This window comes from Neodiprion lecontei, chromosome 5 (genome assembly GCF_021901455.1).
Source record: "Neodiprion lecontei isolate iyNeoLeco1 chromosome 5, iyNeoLeco1.1, whole genome shotgun sequence".
In the NCBI taxonomy this organism is placed as follows: Eukaryota; Metazoa; Arthropoda; class Insecta; order Hymenoptera; family Diprionidae; genus Neodiprion; species Neodiprion lecontei.
This window is the reverse complement of record NC_060264.1, coordinates 5,773,167-5,793,041: the sequence shown is the minus strand read 5'-3', so window position 1 is coordinate 5,793,041 and position 19,875 is coordinate 5,773,167. Positions and strand designations below refer to the sequence as shown.

Here is a 19,875-nt window from a genome sequence, read left to right as displayed (position 1 = left end):
GAATGATCGTTCGAATCTGTTCGATACGCGTGATAAATTTTTATTGAGAATAGAAAAGACGCGGATGGAAGTTAACGTACCTATACAACAGAGAGAATGCGGCGTATCCCAGAGTTTCCGTCCGTCTTCTATCGCGTACCGATGCAAACTGGCTTATTTTGATCTAATAAGCGTTCCCCTGCACGAACATCGCGTGTGTCACGTCAGCCAAAAGACGTCAGTCGATGTGTCGGTCCGTCTATCCACAATGCATTTGTCGTATGAACATTCCCGTTTTCGTTATACGATTGCGGTTTTCGCCGTTGGGATAAAGTCGGTTAAATATCAATCGCGATAGGTGGAGATTTGTCGGAGCGCGGTTTTTCGGTGAACCGAAAATTTGGTACGATTGCCGGAACCCGGAACTCGGCACCCGGGTCGGAAAATAAATGGAATTCGCTCGAGGCGATTTCGCGCGCCTCGATGGCTTGCAAAATTGAGTATTACACGGTATATGTGTGTAAGAGGCAAATCCACGTGTATCCGCTACCTGCTCGACTTCCGGCAGAGTTCACGGATCGTGATTACCTTCCTCGAGGAAATTCGATTTAATACGGGAACGAATATCTATACCTGTGTAAAAGGATACCCCGCGCTGTCATTGCCTTGGCCAATTTTTGCCAATTTTTGGGAATGATATTTGGTTGGCGAGGAAGGGAAATTCCTCGAACGTACATCAAAATCCTCGTTAATAATATCTCGCGTCAATTTCCCGCCGTATCGCGATCGGATGGTACGCCAATTTTTTTTTTCTTACTTTATTTTCCGCTCTCTGTATTCAATATGCACGCGTATAATTAAAATCTATGGCTTCTCAGCCAGACCATTCGTTTATTTCTAAACGGTTTAGCATCGCTCCTAAGACTGGATGTGTACGGATTATCTCTAATCTCGCAGGATTTCTGTAAGGAAACCTGTATACGCTTTAGTGCTTAGCGTGAATCCGCTGGATGAAAGTCGGAAAGTAGAATGGCATTCGTGCATTCAGGTTGAGGTTAATAAATGAATATGGACGTTAGTCTCAATATAATACTTCAATTATCCCCAGACAAAATACACAGTCAATCAATACCGATTCTCCCGTACATTAAATTGAACCGCGATTAGCACAATTATTGGAGAAAATCTGTTAGCCTCGGAAATTTTATCATTTTCGAGTTTCGAGATCCAGGTGTAGATGAGCGTGATAATAATCTCTCGAAAGAATTCAACGACTTTGTAAGACGAGAATATACCTACTCGACTACCGTTAATAAAACGCAGGTTGCGGGTGCGTTACGCGTGAGTTCGCAATGAAAAAAGGGCGAAGCATAACGATATCCGGAAAAAATGGGACTGACATTATTTCTGAAATGTAACTTAATCGGCGTTACTCGAGCCGCCGAACCTCACTCGCAGAAAAGCTTGATACTGAATCACGGACGTGCGTACTTTGCTTGTCGTAATCAAGAAACGTGGAAGGTACGAGGAAAAGTGTTGTGCCATTACCTACGTCAATTGCGTAAGCTCGATCATTACACCGCAATTGTTATACCATTCCTCGAAGTTGAAGCGCCGTGGTTTCGTAAACTGATACTACGATGGGATCCTGTTCCTGTATGCGTATCGTCAGTCTGTAATTTATTATCAATGAAAGCTTTCGTGTACAGAGAAATACAAGCGCGATAAGAATGCGACGTTGCATAATGTTCGCGGTTCGATTCCAGTTCGATTGCACTTATGAGTTTCTTTCTCCTCCGATCATTAGATTACAACGTGACACAGGTATCGAATCGGATAGGTTACGTACACGTTGCGCTATATTGTTGCGCTAAGGCGACCATTAGGCACAGTTTAAGCTCTGCGCGGACTAAATTTTGGAGAAATAAAGTCGAGAATATACCAATCGCTGACCCTGAACAGGGCCCCGGGAAACCTTGCAAGTTACTATAATTCAATTACTTCCACCGCATGTACGCAGCCAGTCGGACCTCCCACGAGTATTCACCCCTCCATCCATCCATCCATCCATCCATCCATCCGTTGCGGAGTCCATTATTCCCTCGGAAAACACACTTTCGGTATTTCCCGCTGTTTACCCCCAATCCGCATCACGTTCTACCAGCCTACAGTCACACCAGCGATCTTCGAGACATTAATAACGCAGCTCATTGACGCCGAATAATGGAACCTTATTGTGCACATCACGCCTGGAGGAGAGAATGTTATTTTTCACCAACGGCTTCGCCCGAGAAAGACATTTCCAAAACGTTGTCGCGCATTCAAGAATGTTCAATGATTGATATTCTCGTCTTCGAAAGTGTTCGGATCGATACGAGCTGTGGTAGGTCGACGTTAACGTTTTGTCCGAAGGTTGTATAATGCGCGAAACATTTTATCCTCTATCGACGTTGCGTTAGGGCGGATACTAAATGTAACGTACATCGACCCTTGTTTTACGAAACGTGTATGTAAGGTACGACATCGTGTGGAAGTTGGGAAAAAAACGGACAGCGACGTTTTACGTAACCGCGCGACAAAGTTTCAGACATAGTCTTGCGTAACTCGTCGTACGGACGGCGACGTCGACGTTATAACGTGATCAAGAATTTATCGGTTGAATTTAATATCTCGACTACGTATCGCGGATTAATCACGCGATACTTTTCCTTCTCTTTAAAATCAAAACAAAATACACCGTGATCGAATTTGTTTTCTCAAATTTTCACTTACATTGCCAGTTTTCACGAGTGCGCTTTTTTCAACTCACGACTCGTATCGCGCAACAACGAAGGTGCGAAATGCACGTAAATTCACGACACGCGTGCAGCGAGATAGATACATTTTAATGGCGCATGTCCGACGGACGGTCCGTTTATATAAGTCATCATCCCATCTAATTAACAATAGCTGACGGACGAACGGATGACGTCCCAGTTGTTGGACGTGCCCATTTATCTCCAAACTCTCCAACTCGCTCACTAACTCTCGCTGAGAGCCTCGAACTGCGAATTATACTCAGGTTTCGAGACGCCAAAGGATCGTGGAAATTTTACCACGCGCAAAAACACGTTTTAAAAAACTGAAAGGAGAATCATTCCGAGCTGTAATTATCCCGCTTTTACAATTTTCTTTGGAAAGCTGGACGATTGCTGACGTATTGGAAATGCGAACGTATTTTTTTTCCACTGGTTCTATTCCTCCCATTCTTTGTATATTAATATTGGCAAATATCAGTTGCATTATAAGTATCGAAGCGGGCGTGGTGAAGAACAGGCGGGCTTGCAATCGTTATTCGCGATACAAGTCACGTGCTGGAGAAACACGTGACGGGAGTTTGAGAGGAGTTGGGTTATATGGGTTATAAGGCAACGGACACTGCACACCCAACGACGAATTGGTTGTTAGTTGTGCGATGACTGACGATGACGTACTTAATTCGCCGAAGAATTTTCCAAATTATTCTACCCGTTAATCGAGGTCTAATTTACCTGCCGCTGAGCTTTTTTAGCACACTTAAGCTGCAGAATAGCTGGGAAAAAACTAATTAGCAGAGTTTCACGACCCCGTGTAATTCATATTTACAACCAATTTCATCCACGAAGTACAACAATAAGGTTTGCAGGAGAATTTTTAATCTTGGCATTTGTTTTTTTTTTTTTGTCCACCAAGTATATTGTATTTATACCAATTATATATATATATGAGAAAAAATATGAAACAAGAACATTAATTATCTCTTGCGAAAAAATTAAATGAGCAACTTCTTCTTTTGCCACTAAATATCGCGGAGCACGTAATCTCAGCGGAAGCTTGTGTATAAAATTTATAACCACGCGTACAACGTTTACGTGCTTTTTTTTCACCGTTACGAGTTGGCTGGTGGATGAAAAGCAATTTCGCACCACCTTTTCTCCAAATTTTTTTCAATCACTTCTGTCGCTGTGAGTATATTATTCCAGCTTCAACGAGACTTCATTGAACGCGTCCGCAAAAGGTCAACCGAAAGTTCGACGCTGGCTTTTCAGCCATTCAGCAGCCAACTATTGAGCTTGTTTTCAGGACAATCGTGTCTGAAAACTGTGTTTGTTCTATTCAACTGCCTCGCATACTCACTTGAACTTGCGACGAGAGTGTGCAAGTTTCATCCAGAAAAGAGAACTACTTAGGCACCTTTAAAGCTTTTAAAAGTTTCCCACTCGCCAACCACGGAGACGAAAGTAGCACGGATCGAAGTTTCGGGATACGTGTGAAGATTTTGAAAGCCCGAGCTTTAGCGCTTCCGGATAAAAGTCAAGGATCCCAACCGTTAGCTTTGAACAGGTCTTTCTATCATTGTACGTAAGGTCGTCTCTCCGTTCGATCGTTCGTCAACGATCGTGTTTCGAGTAACGATTTCTTCAATTTAACCACGAAGTAGTAAAAAAAAGTGAAACATTCTACTCACCCGGTGACAGGCAGCTTCGGGGAATCCTGATCGGCGTCGTGACTTCGAGGAAGAGGAGCACAACTCACAGAGTCCAAATCCATTGGCACATCACAATCACGAAGTACAAGTCTTTCACTTTCACTCACAACTCCGCTCGGCTCGGCGTCGGTCGTTGTCAGAACGACGGTATCCGAAGTTTCCTTATCCTGACGTTGAATGGACGTAGAGAGCGTCGACGTCACGACGGCGGAATAATTCTGCCGATGACGCACGAGGATCGGTTCAACGATTTTCTTGGATCCCTCGCTGCCGACGCGACTGAGGACGCGTTTATCCTTCTTCGACGAGGTTACGGAGTCCCGGGATTCCTCGACCTTGGACAAGTCGAGGAGGATATCAGGCCTGAAGTTCTTCACGGAAACCGTGTTCTCCTCCTCAATTTCGACCAGGACATTTTCCGACGTGGACTTTGTCAGGGCAGGGAGACTGAGCAGCGTCTCGTCGTCCTCCTCGGCGGAGAGGGCGGACTTCTTGATCCTCGATCTGACCTTGTCCTCCCCAACAGTCGAGACTTCCGGTGTCGATTTGTTCTCCAATCTGCCGACCAAAACGGCGGCCGCTTCTTCGGCAGAAATGATCTTGGCCTTGACCAGCCGAACCTCCGGTAGGATCGCTGGATCCTCGCGATCGTCCTCCACGCGTTCGCGTATCTTGACCTCCTTTCTCGCAGTATCCGGCATCTCTTTATGGGGAGAACGGAGAACTTCCGGTACCTCGTCACTCCGCGTATCCGGCGGTATTTCGACCCGGTCTTGCTTCGTCAAGCTCTTCCGCCTCTCGGATGAACTTCGCAGCAATCCAACGTCGACGCAGAGCGACTCCCGCCGCTGCTCCTGATCCTGGCAACAGGACTCGACGCTGCTGTGCTTGGCGAGGTACTCGTTGACCCGTTCGATGCTCTTTTGTTCCTTGAGGCTCTTCCTTCGATCCTTGGCGAGTCGCCGCGCGGCTTCGTCGACCTCCTTCAAGCTCTTCCGGCGTTCCCGGAGCAGCGGAACTTCGACCGTCGACTCGTCCTCGAGGCTCTTCTCCTTGACGAGGCTTCCCTGTCGCTTGACGCTCTTCCTCCGCTCCTGACGGTACGTCGAAGTCGAGGGCCCGGTGTCGTAGACTGCGAGGTCCTTCGCGATCTCTTCGTCCTTGGACGGGCTCGTCACCTCCCTGAGTATCGTCACGTTGACGACGGGGACGACGTCGTCGGCGAAAAGGAGGAGGTCACGGGCCGAGTTGGTCGAGGTGGCCGGAGGTCCGGCCGGGCTCGCGTTCTCCAAGATGCCGCTCTTCAAAGTCGACGAGCTTCGCGAGCCCGGCTTCTTGCTCGGCGAGCATATCGGCGTAAGCGGCGAGGCGTCCTCGAATTTTTCGCCCTCCTCGTCCGCCTCCGGATCCTGCTTGTCTACCGAGTTACCGCTTGTTCCTGAAAAATAAAAGCACGCCTTGTTACTGCCGCGTTTTTACAATGCGTTAAATCGCGATCCAATTCTTTTCAGCCGTCTGCCACTGCAGCCCGATATATTCACAATCCTACACGTGGAACGCCCGTCTAACGAAAATAGATCTTCAGTCTGTGTGTCGTTTCGATTGGATGTCGGAATATATCCACGCGTCGTCTACGGTTTATAATGCACCTAAAAACAGATCCTGATCGTGGCGCACGGGAAAACATTCCGGTTGCGAATAGGTTGATATACCTACGTTAATTATACAAATACATAGCGCCTCTATTTCTGTGCCCCTCGGCTGTTCGTTATAATGTCAAATTGAAAGAAATAAATTCAAATGTTGTATAGAATCGCGTGTATATTATATACGTAAATACCAAAACACAATATGCACACGTAGCGAAATTTATTACAGCGTTGTTTTATTGTATCGAATCCATTAATCCGGTAGCTGGCCGGTAAATCTGCGGCGAAGGACGTTAGATTTGCGATTTAAAACTTGACACATGGGATAAAAATCTCAGCTCGCATGTGTTAACGTTTACGGAGCTGAAATCGCCGGATTATATCGTTCTTGGAATTTATCAAATAAACTTTCCGAAATTGCGGAATTAAACACACTCGGTTGTATGTTTGATCTTGAAACTCGTTTGTACGATTTATTTTTTCTTCCTTCTCTCTTTCGGATCGACAGCGCAACCGATTTATCGATTTTCTACGATATAACAATTTCAAAACGCGATAATTACTAAACACATCCGTACAATAGGACAGAGAGCAATTCAAGGCACGCTGACGAGAATTAATTCCGTTTCACTAACGACGCTGGTAAACCGAGCTGCGCGAGCTTTCGACTAATCCTGACAATGTTAATTGCTTTTACATTTCCCCCGCAGGACTACACGTTGCAATTAATTTCCCCACACGGTTTCAGACGTGTCTCAGGGTCGACCGAACACTGACCGCTTATAATTCCTGGGAAAATCGCGAGGCGTGTATAAAGCGTATTATATACGCACGTGTGAAATTTCTCAAGATTCAAAGCCGGAATTCGAGTATTTAACGTCTCTTTGAACCGGAATCGCTACCGAAAATTCTACCTGCACGTTGTTAAGCGGTGTTTTATACTTTTCAAAAGACAGCCTCCGGCTGTAAGATGTCGAGGTTTGCAACCACTCGATTATACCCAGCGGCAAAAATAAAACAGCCTCTGCAATACTCGGACCATTATTTCACTTTTCTTTACAATTTATACCGATATTCTACACTGAGCGGAATTTTATTTTATACATACATATATATACATATATATGTATATATCTTATTGCGCTAAACGATAAAGACGCGTGTACGCAAATAAATGTTTTAATTTATATATGTATATAAGTGTGATAGCACGGATCGTTTGATCCTTCAAGTTTGTTAATTTCCACCAAAGATATACCAACCTTCGTAGCTTCTTTCACGAATAGATATATGGACTGGGAAAATTATCGTTTCTTGGCTTGACTGTTAAAGCTTGAAATATCTTCTAATAGTTTAAAGAAAGATGAAGACTGAATGAATGAATGAATGAATGAATGAATGAATCGAGTCGCTGTACCAACGAATTTACGTTAGCGAAAATTGTCACGCGTCGAATAAGTCTGCGATATTATTTACAGGGCCATTAACGTCTCGACGAATTTCGCCAAAGTTATTACTCCCCAGTGTGTAATTTACGAGTCTCACAGAAAATATACGCTTCGAGCGTAGTTCGATTTGAAATCGTGTAATTGTGATCGATATTGAATCGCGTAAAGTAAGGTGAAAGAAAATCGATTGAAACGAAGCGTAACGGAAGGATTGTAATAAATTCCTAGATCTGCCGGATCGATTCATACGGTAAAAAGCATCACGTCGCATTTTATTCCCTTTTAAACGAACGGCGATTAAAGAATTCGTGGTAAGTAAATCGATCGTGAAAGATCGGGCACTCGGTGTACTGACAGAAATTTTCAGTTCCGGTTACCGCTTAGTCCATAACTATTTTCATTCATTACCGCAATCGAAAAATACAGAAAATCTAGTATCCGTTACCATTCTTTCTCACTACGATCACTGTTGCTATATTTTCTTGCAACCGTTGCGAAAATTTAACGCTCGTGCAACGATAAACCGACGTTAAAGCCTTGTTTAACTAAAAAAGTAGAGCAAACCTCAGAAACTGATTTTGCGTTGCAATAACCAAAAAAGGATCGACGATAGCGCAAAATGGTCAGGCGTACCTCGTTTTTCGTAATTTCAACGACATTCAAACAGTTTTCTCAACGATACCTTTTTTACTGAATTTTTCCAGTTACTGTAACAAATGAAATTTTTCTCAGTGTGTGGTTAAGGGTGTAAATCGACCGAGCAAAGGATGAAGAGAAATACGGATCTTGGGATCGCACGCACGCACGCACCTTTGACGAAGGGGCAACAGAATCCAACACATTGTACGGCTTCTCGTAGCATGCCAAAACGCTACGGATAAATTAAAACAAACACGGTGCAGGTCTCAGGCACCCAGCAACAGCAGCACTGGTCCAGACCGACACTCTCTCAGAACTGAACCCAGCCTCCGAAACGAAATCTTGAACACCCGTCGTCGCCGTCGAATCCACGTACATTTTCTCAGTGGATCCCCTCTCCCTCTCCCTCCCTCACTCTCACTCTCCCTCTCTCTCTCTCCCTCTCTCTCTCTCTCTCTTTCCGTATCGGTGGATGGATCGGACTTCTTTGAGCTTTCGAAGCTGGTCTCGGAGCCTCGAAGGGCGTATTTATGCCGTCGGTCACGCCGGGAATGCACTGGGTGGAAATTTCAAGTCAAAACGATATGCTTGGCTGTAAGGGATGTGACTGTCGGGGTAAATTTCGTTTCGGTGTGTGAATTGACCGTTTCATTTCGCCCCAATTATTCTCGGTAGAATTGTGTTTTGCGCATTCGGTCACGACGCGGTGCAGATTATTTCAAAACAAAATTTAAATACTCTCTCGCAGTCGGTATAACGGTATTTTACGACACGAATTTATAAACGTTATAAGCGATCGACAATTTGTCATTGGTTGAAAATGCGGATAGGACTGTTTCTAATTAGTCGATGATCGTTAGACGAATCTGAATGTTGTTTTTTTTTTTTTTTTTTCTTGTTTTTAAATAGGGAGAAAACGCGGTGAAACTTTTTTTTCAACACGAATGTCTGAGCCGCGTCGCAAAAGGCACAAGTTTTCTAACACGTCAAAACATTCCAATTTCTCACGCAAAATTTGAAACATCTTCTCCGCGCAAGCTTTCGTCAACATTTTCCTCACTTCTTATACCGCACCAGCGGTTCTTTTCTCAAAGTGTTACAGAATACGTTAATTAACGTCGGAACGACGGTGAATTTGAAAATCGATACAAACCTAGTCGTTTCGTTGAAATGCGATCTTACGCAACCACGTCGATACTCCATCCTCGACGAAGAAATTAAATCGACTATCACCACCGTCGCACACACTATTAATTGTTTAAACAACAGCGGTAATCAACAAGAGTCCATAGCAGCTAGAGCGTGTCTTGATAAACCCAATTTTCACCCCCCCAATAAAGCTGGAGCCAAGTTCATTGAAGAGATTGAAAGATCGTTCACACCGAGGTGACTAACCGCGGATAAATAAACTAATCTACACAGAGAGCTGATAACTTTGTGATTTTTATACCCTGTGGATCTTGAGCTCGTTTCGGTCGTTTCTAGGTACCGCGACCTACACTTACTTGCTGATCGGAGCCTAGCCGTTGAAATCTATTCACCCGTGCGTGTAATCACCACGTTTGTACCGTCACGCTACACGCACACACCTACGCGTGTCGCGGGAACATCTATCGAGTGCTCGGATAGTTGTAAAAGAAAGAGATGAAAAGAAACGAACGTCAGTCCCCGGATTGCCTTCAGCGACTCGGCAGCCACATCGATTCACTGCAGTAGTATCCGCCGCAGGTTCTACGAGGCAACAGCCACCAGCCACAACACTGTTTATGTAAGATCGAATGGAATGCCGATGCTGTTGCCTCGGTTTACGCCTTACGTCAGACACCCATATCGTGTCAACAAAACTGTTTACGCGCCGGACTCGGAAGGAGAAAGAAGTTGCGGCGATATCAGATTTTCATCACTCACTGTTCACCCAATCGTATAACGTTAAATTTCATTGAATTGTAAACAGATAAACGAAGGAAATAAATCGGAAAATACGCACCTGACTTGGATGACGTACAGACGTCGTTGAGGTCCCCGAGGTCCGCAAGCTCGGGGGCATGATTGGTCGACTCGGTGTCGTCGGGTAAGCTTCGACTTCTTCTTACAATGCAGATCGGGGTGACGAGCTACCGGCGGATGGGCCACGAAGAGGGTCACGGAAAACAATGGGCACAAAGCACAAAAATTAGCTGGTTAGACGTACGGAAAAGGCAATTTATCGAGGCATTTGTTACACAGGGGGCGGCCTGTTTAAAAGCTCCTAGCGTATACGGTTCATAGCTATATGTCGTGCCGAAGTTGTGGCTGAGAAATAAATACGCAATTAGGTAGTGAGTAATCCGAGTGTCGGTCATCTGGTAATTGTACGTATAACAGCAGTGGGTTTTTTCTACACGATGACGATAAAGTGGGACGACTGCATGATGCGATTCGATCAATTTATAGTCACGGCTCGCATCGCGAGACGAAAGAAAACGATAATGAAAATCCTTTGGATTTATCGTGCGGTTGAGAAGCGCAATTAGCCTCGACCCATCGTTCGTAATCGCGTATGTGCGGAGTTTCCTCTAATTTTTAGTTTAAAAACGTAACCGAGAGTACCGTAAAAACCCTCTCTTAAAAAGACGATTAATGGATATTACAGGTTAATTAGCATATTTTAATAAAGGTACAAATTTAGATACCTGCTTTAATTTAAGGTTGTGGGAAAAAATTGTGATACGGTTACTTTGAATTTGAATTTTTTCTTTTTTTTTTTTTTTTCAGCACCAACTAAAATCTAACGAAGACGTTGATATTTCCATGTTCAGATTTTTTGTGAAAATTCCGTGCCGGTCGACGAAACAAATTTTTATTTTTTTTTGTCCAAACTATAAAAAATATTAATCCGATTTCACGCAGTCTCGAGAATGTAAAGACGTAAGTGAAATGTTTCTAGAATTATGATGTTGGATATGAGCAAAACGACCGACGGTGTCAATTGGCAAAAGGAAAAAGAAAAAAGTGGGTAAATCACTCCAAGTGACTTGCAAAGTGGAAGGCCTGCCATTCGTATAATTTGTTCTTTCACAGACAAGGAGCTCTTCTCAAGCGATACGTATATCGTACGAGTTAAGCGTTATGCGAATAGTGGCACTCTGTCGTATACAATGAGTATATATATACACATGCGAGTATGAGCAGTTTCTGTCAGCGTCTTAATTTACACGTATATATAGGTATAAAATAGTGAGTAAGAGTGGCGAGAAGTTCTTTATTATTTTTGACGTAATCGCACAATACACACGGCACACACGCGCACATGTCGCGGGGGAAAAAAAATTGTTTGCAAATTTGCTAGAGAAGAGATTAGAAGCGAAGGCACTCCGAAGCGGACTCATCTCTGTCCGATCACGCTGCGATCTTGCTCCGAGTTTAATTGGCCTCTACTTATCCCGACTTTCGCAGGCAATTAAGAGTAGACTCACAATCGGCACGTCCCAAGCGTGGCTGAAATACGCCCTGCTCAGGACAACTTGATCCATGGTACCGGGTCTTGACCGGAAATGCAAAATCGGGCCGCGACGCCAGGCATTTAAAAACGGCGTCGTAAACGCGGCGAGACGTCGCAGAACGAGAGATTGTACAAAACTAACTACGAGCTGTTACACTGACCGGCTCGGAGGCCCGCGATGAATTCTGGTTGTTTCAACCAATGGCGGAAGGAAACTTTCTTGGACTCTCAGCGCTTGTTAATTGACTCTTCCCTCTACCTTGACCAAGTCTGCTCCTCCTCTCGCTGTCCGACTCTTTTTATCCGCGCTTCTCTCTTTCTCCGCACATTTCGACCATTTATCCACCGCGTTTATCAGACGCGATTTATCGATCGATCGATCGGTACGTGGGTGATAATTTATACAGGACGAATTTTTTTTTTCTTGCGTTTGTTGTCCAGGTATTTTGAGAATGAAGCTTCGGTGACTGGAATTTTTGATGAAATTTGAGAAATCGCCCGTATCTAGGAATTCTTCAAACACTCACAAAATTAGTGAGAATTGACGTTATGTATTCACGTAATCGATTCGGGTTAATTTCGGACGAGAATTGAGGCAAAAATTTTACGAATCAGATACCGCGTGTGACGAGAAATTTTTTATATTTATTAATTTAATTGTGTATGCACGAGTTTTTGCATTTCGCGTATGGTTTACACTGTTGAAATAAGTTTCACGTGAAAAAAGACGTTGTTGTCTTTTCGAATAAAGAACAAATTCTATTCTTTGCTGCAGGCTCGACGGATTTCGTTACGTCTACGTATTGCGGTAAAAGGTTAATAACTACGCGACTGACGACGATTTATTATACACGAGACAGAATCGTCAGTAACGTTGTTTTGCCGTCGCGTTAAAAATAACCATTAAGACGAAAAATATTGGATATATGACGGAAGACAAGCTCGCGTGGGATTCCGGAACGAATACACGCGAATATAAAAGAATAATTTAGCACAATGTTACGTTAATTACAGATAAATTTTTAGCTCTATTTTATTATACAACAGCCGTTCCTGTTTCGCAAATTTTTTCACGGTAATCGCGATTCGGAGGGAAAATTATCACCACCCTTAAACATTTCGATTTTATTAATGCACGCAAACACACACTAATTCCCAGTGTATAGTTTATGCGTTTGTTTATACAGTCCGCTTATTGATCTTCGTTCAAAAACATACAACATATCTCGCACGCAAAACATTGCAAGCCGATATTTTCGAAAGCAGAATTTTAATACCCTCGACGAGATCGCAATTTAGATGAAAATTCTGCATCCGAATGATCCAGGCACCGAGAAAAAACAAAGTGAAATTAATTACATACGATGTGTACATTATACGTATATATAGTGTATAGTACGTCGCATTAAATATGTGTCGGTTTTGTCCCAGACATCTTTTTTCCTCCATGAGCTATTAATAAACTGGTCCGTATCAGTCGGTTCAATCTATTATACACACGTTGCAAATATCTACGTTCGATTGGTCGGAAGAATACTTGAATTGGGAACTTTGAATCTAATTACATTGGCCACATACACGAGTTGCATTATACAGCAAATGACGTTCTAGCTTGCTCCGAGTATTATAAATATAAATTTTTGTCATTCTAAAATTACCTGGTTCGATGCGCGTCTCGCCGTAATTCCCTCCGTTCGTATCGTGCGTTAAAAACACAGGTAAAAACTGGAATTGAATTTTACACGACACTTCGATAGTATGATATACTTACTGTTGCATAATTGTATTTATTAACAATAGAGGTAAATACAATAACAAATCATACATAGCGTACAGGTGTCGGTTCTTCTTTTTTTCCTTTCCATACGTGTATTTAACGGGTGATTAGTCATTTTCTACCGTATAACTACGAATGCGTGTAGAATTTATATACCTAGGTGTGCAGAGCACGTGTTTATCCATCCTTCTTCAACCTCTGCTTTTTTCTTTCCCATTTAATTTCTTCTTTGGAAAAGCACGATGAGGTCATTCGTAGTCAGTACTATACGTTCATTGGACATTGAGAAACTCGTTAGATAACATCTGAAACGGCGACTGAACAAACGAAAGTTTCACATGATAGTTACATACGGTTAAAATTGTCGGGCTGTAACAAATTTTTTTTTTTTTTTTTTTTTTTTTTCATACCACATAATGATAAATATTCATGTCACGCCAAGAATTTATAGCGGCATGTATACGTATATGTATGTATGTACGTGCATATATTCGTTTTCACAATAAACATATATAACTTACATATACTGTATTGTACTTAATTTATTTCAAGGTAATATATAATAGCAGAAATCGTTTTTGTTGCTTTTTCGTTATACAGGTGGTTATAACCTTAGACCGGTTGAAACGAGGATTTTGCATGTAATATGTATTTCGTTTTTCTATCTTTTTGCATAGATTCGTACGGTAAACTTGTACAAACGTCGAGCCAAAACACAGTCGTGTATGGTATTAAGAAGTGTTTTAATCTGCGTTGCTGACGTATATTTTCAGTTCAAGAGGAGAATTAAAAAAGGCTGCGAATACCGTAGGATAAGAAAAAAATATATATATTTATAATTAATCAACGAATTTATACGTTTCAGAACCCGTAGAACCTAAAACACAAGTTTTTAGAAAAATGCTGGCTGAAAAAATTTCAAACTTGTAGGATTCTGCAACGAAATGATGGGCATGAAAAATTACCACGTCTCGTTTAATTTGAACTTTGTTTTCCTATACTTTTTACTCCTCGTCACTTTTTCTGAATAAACGATTATGTTATTCTCAGTTTACACATTTATTTCTTTTTTTTTTTTAAATTTGTAAGTTTTTCGTTTTCCCAATTTTTCTTTCAAAACTTTTTTCTTTCCGGCTGCCGAGTCCTATCAGTTTCAAATTTTTCACTCGACCGTTTTCGATACAATCGCGGAAGTTTGTCGGAGAGACCGACAGACTCTTCGCGTTTTCACGGTGACGAAAAGTAGCGCGAAAAAACTTTTTTTTTAAATTTATAATCGCAGGTAATTACAGCCTTTTTTAACTCTCTAGTCGTTTAGATTTACCGCCAGTTTGTACAAAAGTCAATACATACGTAATTTTCTACGGAACATTTATCTTTGAGTATTCAAAGTGTCTGTCACGATAACCATTGAAGGAAATACATCGGACTTGGGTTATTATTATTTATAGTTAGCCAATTCATATCGTGAAAAATTCGTGCGATAGGAAATATGTAATACCGTTTCGATGTACAGTTAAATAAAGGATGATCCATTTATTTCTCGTGGACCTAAGATAAATACTACAGGTGTACTACTATAGATGGAGAGTCGGTTTCTTTTTTTTTTTTTTTTTTTTTATTTTTTAAAATTTTTTATTTAGCGGTATCCAATGCGTGATTTTGAAATCGCAGATTCAACGAATTCGAGAAAATTCAACCGGGGGTTTATTTTGCATTTATTACGCTTATTTCGACCGCCCACGTTCAACAAATGATGATAGCGAATTAAGGAAGATTGTTTCCCATTAGTAATCGATGTTTTCAAATTACATATACATATAAATAATCAACAAGGATAAACGATTAGCCTCCTGCCAATGTAATAAATATTACATGCACCGAATCAAGTGTATATCGTCGACATAGGTATACGTGCATAGAATAATATGCCTTATAAAGTATCGTTGTACAGAAATGAAAGCCACCGCCTAATGGCTCGTGTTTCAAAGTTTAACCAAACAGGATATCTCGTTTAACGATAAATCGTATAAACGATGAATTTGAAAGTCAACATACCAGTTTATATGTATTATATATTCGAATAATTCGTTGGAATTCCACGCGTCGAAGCATCGTTATTTAGTTGAAATATATGTACGCGTGTATGAAATTTAAGCATATTAAATTCCTCGCGAAAATCGTTGTTAGAAAATCGAAATTACATCGCTTCATTGTTCAAAAATACACTTGGAATATTAACGCGGATATTTATTGTCAAAATAATACGACGTAGCACGAAAGCAGCGTATAATTCTGTATCGTCCGGAAACGTAATCCAGCGGATCGCGAAGTTCGATTTAAAAGTTAAATATTTAGTTTTCGTTGGTTATTCGATCTCACGTTTTTGTTTTTTTCACGATCATTTTGCTATCCCGTAGAAACAGGAATAATATTATTTTCGGGCCATTTGCTACTGTCAAAAAAAAACTTGAACGGTTTTCGCATTTATCACGACGAGCTATAAGACGTATAACTAACAAAACAGCAACGTAATTATTTTATTAGCGTTTTATAGCGAAATTATTTACCGCCACAATGCGTTATTCAAACATCGCTTCCTCGGCGTAACGTTTTATTCTAAAAGCCTGTGCAGTGAAGAACAATATTGTTTTAATCACATTTATTTTCGTTTCGTTACTCTTAAGCTCAACTTTCAGGTTTTACTTTTGCTTATACGCGTATTTCAAAATGTAATACCTTTTTTTTTTCACAATGAATTGATCCCATTAGTAGTTATATATCGCGTCTTGATTTTCGTTTGTTGTTTTAACCATCCATTCGTTAGTTTCACTTTAGTTTGTCGTTAATTTTCATTCAAATTAAATGTTACAGAAATTTGATCGTTATTTAAAAAATTTGCCCAATTTTCATTTGATTCGTTCCGTTTCACATCTTTTCATCATCAATTTTTTTTTCAATCTTTGCACAACTTCTACGTACAGGTATGTTTATTCTCATAAGGATATGTAACTGCCGATCGTTATATATACGTGTGTGTGTATATATATATATATATATGAAACAAGATACAAAGTTTTATATAAAAATTGCTATCCTCGACATTGTGTATATGAAAATGACGGAGTTTTCTTTTAATTCGGTTGTTTGCTTTTTTCCCTCGGGATTCGGATTTGCATATAATGATTCCACGCACGCAATGTGTTATATAATTATGTAGTGTCAAGTGTTCGGGTTAAAATGGTTGCCTTGGGGTACACAGAACACCGTTAAAGTTATAATACATATTAGTGTATATATATATATATGTATATATATATATATATATGTATATATGTATGTAGTAATAATATGTTTATATTTAACAGTCACAACAATGATATCGCATTGGTCGATACATAGGTAAATTGTGATGATTATCCTTCCGCATTTTTATCAGTGCTTACATCCTGTTCTGTAAGAAGAATGTTTGAAAAGAAAAATAAAAAAAAAATGAACAAGATAATTTGAATGAAATTTTAACCACCGTATCAAGAGGGTGCGAAGACGTTTGAAAAGGTTTAGTTTCGAAGAAATTCATCACTTTCAGAATTATGCAACATGTTGTAAAGAAAAAAAAAAAAAAATAATAACAAATTTTTTTCCGCTTCGTGGTATTTCTGAGTTCAATTGAATTTTGATTGCTTACGCGTTTCGTTATTAATCACACGAATAAAGTACCGCATTGTGTTGTTGAACTAAATAAAAAATAAAAAATTATTATAGAAATATATTTCACTTGTCAGAATACGCCTATTTTCAAGGTCCTCGCACACTCGCTTGAAGTAAGCATTAATTTATAAGCTGCAACAATGATAATAATAAAATGAAATTCATACTGCTAGTTAAAATTTGTATGCCGCATGTACGGATAAACTTCAGAATTGTTAATCAGCGATTAATCGCCGGTGCGCTGAACTGGGAATAAAATTACAAAAACTCCTGTTTCGGTTAGTTTATAGAATTTAAAGTGGAAAAGAATATGCATGAGGCATATTAATTTGGCAGCCATAGGCAGTCGCATGATTAGAACAAGAGAAAGGCAGTGTGTTATTTTCTACGTACTTATTATAATTTCTAATAAAAAGTAAAGTTCATAATCGGCGTGTATTAGTTTACAATCAGCTGTTTTTACTAGAGAAATGAAAAGAAAAAGTATCGAACTTCGGTGAGACGAAGAAAAGAAAAAAAAAATCGATAATAAAGATCACGGATCCTGATACAGATATTCCGATTAATTATACATCGTTCGCCAAGAATGTAATTTGTTTGAGTATGTAACGCACGTTTCGTTTCAGCAAGTAAACTGCGAAAGAATTACGTTTATAAAGTCTACACCTTAAATGAAACTTTCCCTTCGCGAAGAGACACTCTTCGAGTGATAAAAGGACTTTATAGGGAACCCGAGGTGGATATTGGACGGCTAGATTAAGCTTCGTCTAGAATTAAAAAGATTCAGTGGCTCTGAAGTGCGCGTTGAAATTCTCTCGTAGAATGGGCTCATTTTTTGTCTACGCGGAAGATGATGAACTCTTATCAAGCTCAGACAGAGCTTAAAAAAAAAAAAAATAAAAAAAGTTGAGAATAGTCGAGCTGAAGGCGATGGAGGGGAAAAAATGTAGGAGAGAAATTGTAAAAAAAAAAGACAATATTGTTCAGCTGCGCGAAGTGAATTCGATTAAAAACCTTTTCACGTATTCTATATTTGTCTTTCAGACTCGGTCCGTGATTCCCCGTTCTTTGATTTGTTTATTTTATTCGAATCAATTTACCGCTGAGTCGTCTATCTGTACATTCATAGTCCGACGTAAAATTTTATAGAATTAAAAGCTGTTTTTGGCTCTTGAGAAAAATAAAAAAGAAAAAAAAAAGCAACACACACACGCGCGCGCACAAACACATGGCGTTCGAGCTGAAATAATTATGTGGGTATAATAGCGTTATGTATTTGAAAATCTCATTTCTATCAATGACAATAATAATAGTGAAGAAAAGTGCCGGTGAGTAGTGAAAATCTATACATATACATATAATATACATACATATACGTGTGTCACATACCTACAATGGCATGTAACAAATTCTCAGCTATCATATTTTATACGTGTGGTATGAATGCGTATATAGGTATAAGAATAACACGTATGGTACAGAGAAAAAGTGATACGGTGATGAAAAGAAAAAAAAAAAGATGTATACTCACATATTTAGAAATGTTAATTTATTCTCGATCTAAGATCGTTGTAGGGCGTATTTTTACAATAAAAAGAGAATTATTATAATTATATATATATATATATAGATATATATTAATATTTACCGCATATATCACCGGCTCTGGTTTTCTGTTCTCTGACTTCTCACAGTTTCTACGTGTCTCTGTCTCTCAAGTCTCTCAAGTATCTGATCAGTCTGTCTCTTTTTTTTTTCGTTTTGCATTCTTTCGCCTAACTGCAAAGAAGACAAAGGCAATTTAATCACTGCTCCGTTTGTTACAACAAAGTGTATATATATATATATGTATATCGAATCAATTATATTTTATGAAAAAAAATTTTTTTTTCTACTCTACCAGGCAATTTTCATTCACTATTACATTTTTGTTTTTTTTTTTGTTTTTTGTACTTACTTAGCAGTTTTCATATTTGTTTCCTTTATCAAAAAAATCATTTCTCCGCCACCATCCCACATAACTTTTTCGCAACGAAATTTTTTCTCATTTTTCCTTCCTTTATTTTTATACTTTTAACATTATGTAACTGCAATGTTTAATGCACGTGGACGCGTGACTTGAAATCGCACGTGCAGCAGCTCTTTAGACGCAAATTCGTCAAATTGATTATCGTATGTATGTATAACGGAATCACTTATACAGCGAGCTTGAGGGAAATTTGTTAGAAACAAAGACGCGCCTTTGTTACCTAAACAATAAGACCTGAAATACGCTCAACGAAGATTTTCAAAAGGTCGCAGCACTTTGTTCACATTACGTAGCGTATAATTGTAATTATTGTCTTTGAGTATACGAAATGAAAAGAATATATAATCTTTCACGTGTTATTATAAATTGTTCACGTTATTATAAAGTGAATGGCAGAATACTTTTATATTATTTCGATACGATACTTACCGCGTATGCATTTATCGTTCAAGACACGTTCCTCGGTTAGAAAGTGCAGTTTCAATTGTACGTTGCATCTATCGGTTCGATAAAATAACATCGACGAACTTTTTTCAAATACTTTTTTTTTGCACGTTATACGTAAAAACGGCTAAACAATACCTGATTTATATGTATAAATTATTGCGCACATTGATTTGCGAAATATTGGCAATTAGCAAATGGCAAGTTACAC

General features: G+C 40.0%; 1 protein-coding gene across 7 annotated transcripts in view; it reads right to left on the bottom strand.

Moving 5' to 3' along the window:
• Positions 1–19,875, bottom strand: part of LOC107217340 — a 166,356-nt gene that overhangs the window by 70,850 nt on the left and 75,631 nt on the right. For all 7 annotated transcript variants that reach the window (XM_046741888.1, XM_046741890.1, XM_015654838.2 and 4 more), the window contains 2 exons: positions 10,210–10,336; positions 4,466–5,924 (listed from right to left, as the gene is read on the bottom strand). In XM_046741888.1, the coding sequence (XP_046597844.1) occupies positions 4,466–5,924; positions 10,210–10,336 (1,586 nt within the window). The remainder of the gene's footprint in view (positions 1–4,465; positions 5,925–10,209; positions 10,337–19,875) is intronic.